This window comes from Salvia splendens, chromosome 1, assembly GCF_004379255.2.
Source record: "Salvia splendens isolate huo1 chromosome 1, SspV2, whole genome shotgun sequence".
Lineage (NCBI taxonomy): Eukaryota > Viridiplantae > Streptophyta > Magnoliopsida > Lamiales > Lamiaceae > Salvia > Salvia splendens.
The window spans coordinates 42,536,429-42,546,721 of record NC_056032.1 but is presented as its reverse complement, the minus strand read 5'-3'; the positions used below and the strand labels follow the sequence as shown (position 1 = coordinate 42,546,721).

Here is a 10,293-nt window from a genome sequence, read left to right as displayed (position 1 = left end):
TATTCCTAATTAATCATTTGATATATTTTGAAAGTCATAAGCAATCATTTTCAAATTTGGAACATACGATACGACCTTTCAATGTTTGGTTGATTGGTTCTCCAGAAATAAACATGTTTTTTTTTTCTTTTCTTTTTGTTTGATGTTATGTTTTAGTATCGGTTAGCAAGAGAGAAAAGTACTATAAATAGTGACACGATATTAATTAAATGAGACTCACGAATATCAGATATAGTATTAAATGGAGAAAACTTACTAAATTCGTCGAACAAATTATGGAGACAGAAATTTATTTTAGTAGGATTGTATATAATACTCCCTTTGTCCACAAAAAATAGTTCCAATTTGCCATTTTTGCATGTCCACTAAAAATAGTCTCATTTTGATAAATGAAAAGTCTCTCTCTTGTACTTTATCCAACTTTTCTCTTCTCTCCCATACTTTGCTTACTTTTTCTCGATATCTCTCTTACTTAAACTATTTTTTCTCCTTATCTCTTACTCACTCCGTTCCGTGTTAATGGAAGCGTTTCTTTTCGGCACACGATTTAAAAAAAATTGTGTAAAATGAGTTAAGTAAAGGAAGAATAAAGTAGGAAATGAAAAATGTAGAGAAATGAAGAGAGAATAAAGTACTCCGAGAGAGTAAAGTAAGTGAAAAGAAATGTGTTGACTTTTACTAAAAAGAGAAATGACTCCACTATTATGAAACGGATGGAGTACTTTACTAAATTTCTTATTAAAACCCATGACGTCTACAAATGAGACTATTTTTTGTGAATGGAGGGAGTAAAATTTTAAGCTCATAATTTCAAGATATAAACTTAATTATATTTCATTATTTTGTTATGATGATAAGGGGTTTTCCACTAAAATTTACATAAAATATCAAAAATCGAGGATTTTAATAAATTAAAAAATTTTCGTGATAAATTATGATTATATGGCTAGAAATTCAAACCTAAATAGTAATACTCCTATGTGACATAAAACCATGAACATGTACGAAGGGCAAAATTAAGTCAGAAGCCAAACTCTATTAGAAAATTGACTATAAGTGAAATACCCTCAGATAATACTTGATTAGATTAATTCATCTCTAGATTCTAAATAACTGAAATTGATATTAATTCAATATGATATTGAATTTTAAATAAGAATAGCAACTGGAATTAGCTGTTCCATGTTAGGTGTGTTTAAAAAGGTCAGCATATGTATTGCAGGCTCTATTTTGTCCATTATAAAAATTAAATCGAATTGATTAGAAAACAACAACTAAAAGAGGCATCGTAGCATTTGAATTTAGTTAACAGATAATGTAAGTGGCTGACTTTTTATGTTCTGAAAAGAAGCCATCTGTTATTTCACATATACTAATGATGAAAGTTAAATAAAAGGTGTCACTATCGATTATATTTATATGTGCTGAATCATTCTTCTTTTGTCTTTTACATTTCGAGTTTTTGTTTTTTTTATCATTTCCGCATTCATTGAGAGACATTACTCTTGTTACTACGTTAATTCCCTTGCCATTTACGCTGATCTCTTTTATTTCATGTTTATACAAAGACATTATGTTACTTCTATATTAATTAACTTCTACTAGTTCACTGTATTCATACAATTCACATGTAAATATTTCAATATATAATATTTGAATAGGATCACTTATGCCCCCATCACTTTTGGCGATACACTCAGTTTGAGCATGAAATCTAATTTGATAGCATATTAGATTTTACGAAGATGATGTACGATCTCATTCATTGACATACGAAAGTTAGCGGCACACTCAACTCGAACATTAGGTCTGATATAACAATATTAGATTTTATGAAGGTTATGTAAGATCCCATTCATTGACACATAAAAATAGATTAGCCAAATTTTGGTGAAGTTCCATTCTAAATCTAATTGATTAAAAAGAAATGAAATACTACTATAGTATTAAAATTTTTTGCTTTGTACTACTATTATCTATTCTTATAAGTTATCCTCCTTGCTCCTTAGAGCATCCACAACCGTGCTCTTGCCAGCGGCACGGTTGTGGGCCCGACCCCACTTTTTCTGCTTGCTCTCTGGCAAGAGCACAACACCCACAGTTGTGCTCTTCCGCAAGGACAAGCACAATTAATTTAAAATTCAATTACACAAAAACATTTCCATAATACTAAAATTCATTAAAAACCACAATAAATATTACAAATTACAAATAAAATAAAAAAGACATAATTAAAATCCTAAAAATTAAAAATTACATAATTAAAATCCTAAAAATTAAAATTACATAATTAAAATACTAAAAATTAAAAATTACATAATTAAAATCCTAAAAATTAAAAATTACACAATTATTGGCTAATATTACCCGAGGAAGACTACGCATCCGGCGGCACCAACCCCAATTGTTTTTGGAGACCCAATATCATGGTCTCGTGCGTTTGAAGGCCATATTGAGTTGGGCCAAAAGGGCCCACAACGAGTTGTTCGGGGGTGGAGGTGGAACATAGGGTGTGGGTTCGGGAGCGGGGGCAGATGGAGTCGCGGCGTGACGGCGTTCGGCCGCCGCCTTCTTCCTTCCTTGCGGTCGGCGTCGGGAACCGCTTGGTCCGGCGTCGGGGCTACCCAAGTTAGCTTCGGCGAGTTGGCTAGCCACTTCTTCGCCGGCGTCGGATAGGGATGCCGACCGTGACCGTTTGGAGGAGCCGCTAGAGGAGGATGTTACGCCTCCCAGATACTTCGGGTGCGTCCTCGTTTCCTGCCAAACATTTAGGTACTTGAACGACTTACCGTTCATGAATTGGTAGGTGCTCAGCGCCGCAGTGATGATGTCGACCTCGCTCCGGCCGCTCCCGGCATTCCGCGACTCCTGGAGGAAATAGCCATTGAACTTGCCAATTTCGTCGTTGGCTCGGCCGATGCAGTTGCGCACCATACTCTCGTTGCGCTCGATCGTTCCCGGCGGCCGGTTTGCATTGTACCGCCGAGAGACGCGCCACCAAAAGTGATCGCCGGATTGGTTCGTGTCAACCACCGCATCTTCGGATATTTCCAAGTACGCCTTGAACAATCTATCCATCTCTGCCGGTGAGTACGGTGTGCGGACACCGGCGCGAGATGGAGGAGTCGGAGTTTGGGAAGGGACGGGAGGCCTAGGCTCCGGTGTCCACCCGTATCGCCCATCGGAGCCACCTTGGTCGTCGACCGGGTATGGCCGGTAGCCACCAGGAACGCCCGAATCTTGGGTGAGAGGAGGGGCCGAATAGTCCGTTTCCGGACTAGGAAACGGTTGTGAACCGAACCATTCGGGGTTCCAACCGTGGGAGCCGCTTGGGTTATCGTCGTGACCGAACATAGTGGTGTTGTAGGGTGTGAGAGAATGAAGATGAAAATGGATATGAGAGATTGAAGATGAGAATGGAGATGGGAGAATGATGATGAGAATTGTGTAGTTTGATGTGAATTTTTGGGAGTGAAATTGAGGGTATTTATAGATGAAAGTGTGTATTTTTGAGGTAAAAAAAATTAAAAAAAAATTAAAAAGTGGGAAAAAAGGTTATAAACGAATATAATTTTTTTTTATTTTTTATCGGTTTTTTTAATTAAAAACCGATTTTTTTTAAAAAAATAATAATTTAAACATAACGGCTATGCCGTTGACGAATGAGGGCGCGCCACGTCAGCTGCTCGCTGGCACGGCGCGAGCGCAGCGGCGGCGGGTGGCGTCCGTGCCAGCGGCGCGGACCGCCGTGGCGACGGACGCCACCGTTGTGGATGCTCTTAAGCTAATGTAATTTACCTCACGCTGGCACGGACCGCCGTGGCGACGGACGCCACCGTTGTGGATGCTCTTAAGCTAATGTAATTTACCTCAATCATGAAAAAGAACTTTCATTCATCTTCAAATAATCTAAAATTATGGCACATACAATCAAATTATTATACCCAAAGACAAAATAATCGAGGACAACATTATTCTTCGGTATATTGTGTAGTAGTAACATTTAATAAAATGAAAAATTTATGAATGTAACATCTCTCTATACACCAAAAAAAACAGAGTTTACCAACGAATTTACTTACAAACACGAAAAAATTCCCTTGTCAATCAAGAATCGAATGAATAGGGAGGCTTGAGCAGATCGTAAGGCGCCCAGAGCGCGTCGAGCGGGCAGGGCCTGCTCGCGTCCAGCCGGGCCCACGGCTTGCCCTTCCCGCTCCAATGCAGCAGGCTGACCGGGCCTGGATGCAGGTCCCGGCACAGCCCGCGGAAGTTATCCCCTCCGAGCCCGTGTTGGTTCCACCGGTGATCCACCGGCTCAATCTCTCCGGCGAACACCAGCAGAAACGGCGGCAGCGATCCCAGCTCGTAGATCCTCATCCTCTTCTGCAGCTCCATCCATTCCTCGATCCTCGCCGTGTAGCCGCCGCTGCGCCACCGCCGGAGGTCGATTACCATGACGCCGGTGTTGAAGTAACAGGCATTCCGGCCGGCGAAGGTGCCGGAGAGGGAGGGGCATGACCAGAACGTCGGCGTGAAGTAGGCGGTGAAGTTGGCGTTGCAATACTCCGGCGCCGCCAGGACCCTGCCGGCGGCGAGCGGGATTCCAGCGAGCTTGGCGATGTCGTCGACGAGGACGAGGTCGGAGTCGAGGTAGACGACGCGGCGGACGCAGGCCGGGAGGAGGTCGGCTAGGTAGCTCCGGGCGTAGTTGAGAGGGCAGTCGAGGGCGGACCGGATGGAGGTCGAGATTAGCCCGGCCACCGCGGAGTCGCGGAAGGGGTAGATCTCGAAGGCAAGGTACGGGAAGGAGGCCGCGATGGTGGAGCCGAGGAGGGGCGCGTCAGCCGAGGCCGAGGCGACGAAGTGGAAGACTACGTTTTGCGGGCACGAGGTGTGCTGGAGGATCGAGAGGATCGCGGCCATCGAGCCGCGGATGTAGGCCGCGTCGAGGGTCATGGCCACGTGGACAGCATCGCTAGAGCAAATAAATTGTTTGTTGACGCCGCGTCTGCTATTGTTGTTGTTGTTGTCGTCGTCCTTGATTGGAGGGCAGGATGGGGCATTGTAGAATTGGGGGGCTTCTCTAAATTGTTGTGGGATTGAGGTTGTGACATTTTGTTGAGACGAGGGAGTGGCAAATAGAGAGAAAATAATTAGAGTGAGAGACAGAGAGAGGAGTGGTGGTTGTGTGCTCTTCTTCATGTGGATTGTGGATTTTAGGAAATGAGAGAGGGGGTGGGGCTTTATTTGATAGGGGGGAATTGGATGAGTTTGAAATTTAAATGACTAGTTTTGTCTCTCTTTTTGTATACCATTATTCCTTATGCTTATATAGGTGTATATTTATGATGAAATTTAGTACTCACTTTGTCCTATAATAATCAACACATTTTATCTCTATACTATTCTTTATCATCTTTTAATCTAACACATTTAATCTCTACTTAATTCTTTATCTGTCTACACTTATCTATCGTTGTACCACTCCGTATTTACCTTTTGACTATATTCCTTCTTTAATCATTTTTTATTTTATGTACACTCAACTTAATGAATATCAATATTTTATTAATTTTCATGGTAAAAAAACGTCTCAACTATAGTACTACTGAATGGAGTGAGAAGATGTGCAGGTGTGGGGTTATGCATAGCTGGATGGCTGGCCGGGCCGAGTCAAATATTTTGAAATGGAAGTGGTTTCATACACATTCTAGGTCAGCCATATGTAATAATTAGTAGACGACATGAAAGATATTTATGAAATTTATATTCTTGGCCATTAGTAATGAATGAATTTATTATTTATCCATTCCACTTGTAAAGGGTACCTTCAATGAGATTATGATCTCCTTGTTATTAATATACAAGCTGTATTTCATATATCAAAAACTTCAATATATAGTTACAAGTAACCACAGTACAAAACAATCAAGTACAAATTCATATAAGTGACGTTCGATTTAGTTAATAAGAAAATGTCGGTTTTGATATGTCAAGATTTAGATAAGAATACTCACAAGTTAGAATATTTATCTCGTAAATTCAAATGAGAAGATAATTACTAGTATAAGTTAGCATGATCTTTTAACATTTAGGTAATATTTTGGTTATTCTTTATATAATAATCAAACATTTATAGTTATTAATTTTGAAATATATGCAAATTAAATTGTTAGTTGGTCGCAAATGTTAGGATCGTCGACTGCAACATTAGTTTGATATTGTCCGCTTTGGGTCAAGCCCGCACGGATTTGTTTTTGGGTCACTCCCAAAAGGCCTCAAACTAATTGGGGTTGGACAGGAATTATATACACCTTCCAACTTCCCTCACTCATCCGATGTGGGATGGGTTTGTAACCCAACAAACCTCCCCTCAAACCGAGACCACATCGGGAACGCAGTCGACACGAACATGGGTCGTTCCAGCCCTGGCCCCTGGGTCATCCTGGCCCGACTCTAACTCTGAGTCCTTCAGGGCCCGACCCTAACCGGGGCTCATCCAGGCACAACCCATAGCCACCTGGGCTCTGATACCACTTGTTAGGATCGTCGACTGCAACATTAGTTTGATATTGTCCGCTTTGGGTCAAGCCAGCACGGATTTGTTTTTGGGTCACTCCCAAAAGGCCTCAAACTAATTGGGGTTGGACATGAATTATATACACCTTCCAACTTCCCTCCCTCATCCGATGTGGGATGGGTTTGTAACCCAACAGCAAATGGCTGCTCGGAGGGGCCATATAGTCCTAGGCTCCTAGCAATGTTCAATTTCAGTCTCAAACTTGATTTTAGTTATAAGTATTTCTGCAGAGTTATACCTTAACCTTATTACGCACATGCATGGGCGGACCCATGTAGAAATAGGGTAGGGCTAAAGCTCTTAATAAAAATATTTTTTAAACTATTTTCTTTTATAAATTTTTAAAATTTATTCAAATTTAATGTAAATTATTATATAAAAGCCCTTATAAATGATCTAAAACACCAAAAATATAACTTTAGAACAAAATTTAGAAATCACAGCCCTCAATCATATTTTTTTCTGCGTCCGCCCCTGCGCACATGCACGATACTCGTGTTTATTGAGTGACTCGAACTCTTATATTGCTGGTTGCAGATGAATCGTCTTGCAAATTTAACTTGCTATTGTAGATGAATCATCTTATCAATTGAGGTGTGTCTTATCATCCAATTATAATAATAAAAATCCCTAATTACTCCTAATTAAGGTTAATTAATTAATCATAAAATCATAGTAGTATCACTAATTTCCGATTTTTAAACAAGCCATCCATTTCATTAATCATTAAATACTAGTACATTTTATTAATAATAGTAGTACTAAATTAAAATAAATCAGGACGAAATCCGATGCATCGGTATTTGCCTCTGATCCACACCCAAGGCCAAGGGTCAGCTAAAGTAAAAGCAAAAATTATTAAATATATCGAAAACACACTCCTCAAATTTGTCATATTTAATTTTTTTTTCTTCACACTTCAAAAAAAAAGTAAGGGTTTGTTGAAAAATCTTTGTCTGAATTGATATCTCCTCTATCATATATGACGTATAACAGTAGTTGATAATAATGCTTCATCAAACCTTCTCACTTAGACGTTCAGCATGTGGCGGATTCAAGTGGAGTCGAGGTAGTTCAAACTCATCGTATTAAATTCTGTATTTTGAGCTATAGCATGCCGCCGCACCGCTTCTGCTCTCCGACGTTGCGAATCTTTTTCAACGTGTCTGGTCCAACAAAGTCCGTTTTTTAAATCCATCTTTATTTTTGGCTCGTGAAACACATGGATTTTTTTTATCTATTACTCCTAATTTTTTTTCTGTGTATCAAAGAATACTGGACTTTTGCTTTGTTTGCACATTGAAGTTTACAGGCTGAGAGTTGAGAGAGTCTTGGGAATTTTCCAAAAATGACAGTGCAACTGCAACATCCTCTTATCAAAATTTGTAGTACTATATTTTTTTGTTACGCGACTCCATCTTCCTTTATTTTTATCAAGTCATACACTCTAATGCAAATTTGTGTAGTAACTTATATTGTAAATGAATGTGTCAATTTTATGATATATGAGTTTTAACTAACGGTGTATCATTATCTATTTCTAAATTTAGGTAAGGAAAATATTAATCTAATTAGTATAGCTTATCTTCATATTTATAATTTTCTTATGAATTTTTTTTTATATCTTTTTGCATTTTTTTTGTTGGATATATATTTTGCAATTCCCTCCAAAGTCATCTGAGTTATAAATAAAATTAACCATTTATAAATGCCAATGACTTTTAGATGAAATTTGACACACATGAATATAAATAAGGTAATAGAGTCCTCCAATTTTTGTTGATAATAATAGTTTTACAAGTTTTGGGCTTTAAAAATATTTCGAAAAGAAGCCATGAGAACAATTTTATTGGGCTGGCTTATTCAAGAGGTAAGTCCTGGACTTGGGCTCACTAAGATCAGATTACTACATGTAGGGATGTCAATGTAGCCCGCAACCCGTGGGCTGACCCGAATAGCCCGCCAAATTTATAGGGTTAGGGCTGGAAATTTCTAGCCCGATAAAATTAAAACCCGATTAGCCCGCACCCGATTAACCCGCGACCCGTTAGGGCTAGACCCGAAAACCCGATGGCTGGCCCGAAAACCCGATAAAATTTCTATTATTCTACTTTTTACTCATAATTCGACATTTTATTGATTAATTTTATAATATAGATAACTAAAAAAATAACTTTCAATTTTATATTAAATATACAAATTATATATTGAATTTTTATTAATATAATAATTGATAAATAAATTAAAAACTTCAAATTCACTTAAAAAAATATTTAAATTTCTACAACATACATTAAAATTTCTCGAAATATCTCAAATATTAGTATTTGATCATGTTTATGATTGAGTTTGACCATATATCTCAAATGTATCATAATTAAATATTTTACATTTTATGAATATAACTAATTTTCATCGTTATTTATTGGATTGATTGCATGTTAATCTTATCGGTAGCAACCCGATTAACCCGCTGGGCTAGCCTGAAACCCGAGCTTTTAGGGTTAGGGTTGAACTTTCACAACCCGATTAGCCCGCACCCGATTGACCCGTAACCCGAGTAGGGCCGGCCCGAAACCCGATGGGCCGACCCGATTGACATCCACATGCATATACTAAAATAATGGGTTAAATATCAAATATTTTCACTAACCAATTTAAATATAGTATAGTACGTAGTAGATATTGTAATAATGGAGTGCTCATTTCAGTTGGAAGAAGAAGGCAGAGTTCGGTAAGCTCGGCTTACCGAGCTGGAACTAGCCTGGAACTAGCCGAGAAGAAGAAGGCAGAAGAAGGAAGCTCGGCTTTGAGCTGGAACTAGCCGAGAAGGAAGAGTTCGGTTGTGAGCCGAGAAGGAAGAGTTCGGTTGTAAGCCGAGGAAGGAGTTCGGTCTTGAGCCGAGGAAGGAGTTCGGTCTTGAACCGAGAAGGAAGAAGCAACCTAGCCGAACTAGGCGTTGGAGCAGCAGTTAGTTAGCTGAGATGTAGCGGTTATTCTTCTTGCTTTCTTGATTCTTCTTGTAGTTAGTTAGTAGCAGTTGCTACTTGATTGTAGAGCTTTAAATAGCTCACCGTGTATGTAGTTTAGAGAGTTTAATCAATAAAGAGTTTTCCAGTTTCTCTCCAAGATTATCATCTTCAATACTCAAAGTGTGAGTGTGTGTGTTTTCTGCATTGTGTGATCTCATACAACAGTGAGTGTGTGTGTGATCTTCTTGAGTGTGTGAAAGCCTTGTGTGCGTAAATCCCAACAAGTGGCGCCGTCTGTGGGAAGGGATTTTGAAGCTGATTTGCAGAGGATCAAACGGTTTCAGAGATGGCAGCAAGGCTTGATGCAGAAAAGTTCACAGGCAAGAATGATTATGGCCTGTGGAAGATGAAGATGAAGGCGGTTTTAATTCAACAAGGCTTGGCGGCAGTTCTTGCAAAACCAGAGGAGAAAGGAAAGTGATGGTTGGACGAATTTTTGATAGTAATAAATGCGGGTAAAAAATATATAGATCACGACACAAGGAATTACGTGGTTCGATTTACTGAGGTAAATCTACGTCCACGGGAAGAAAGGAGGGCAAGATTGTATTGCTTGATCTGGTTTACAGCTTACAAATACAGACTTGCTATATGTTATTTGATGTCTAGAGAGCTTTTTTCTTCCCCAGTCTATCTGATCTAAGTTCTATTTATACATTGAACTAAGATCGTGGCTTG

The 10,293-nt window shown here is 39.2% G+C and overlaps 1 protein-coding gene across 1 annotated transcript; it reads right to left on the bottom strand.

Annotated features, from left to right (window-relative positions):
- Positions 1-3,925: 3,925 nt before the first annotated feature.
- On the bottom strand, positions 3,926-5,274 carry LOC121800860 (probable galacturonosyltransferase-like 1). Its single transcript, XM_042200353.1, has one exon. The coding sequence runs from the start codon at positions 5,203-5,205 to the stop codon at positions 4,108-4,110; it is 1,098 nt and encodes a 365-aa protein (XP_042056287.1). The 5' UTR covers positions 5,206-5,274; the 3' UTR covers positions 3,926-4,107.
- Between the last annotated feature and the right edge of the window lie 5,019 nt (positions 5,275-10,293).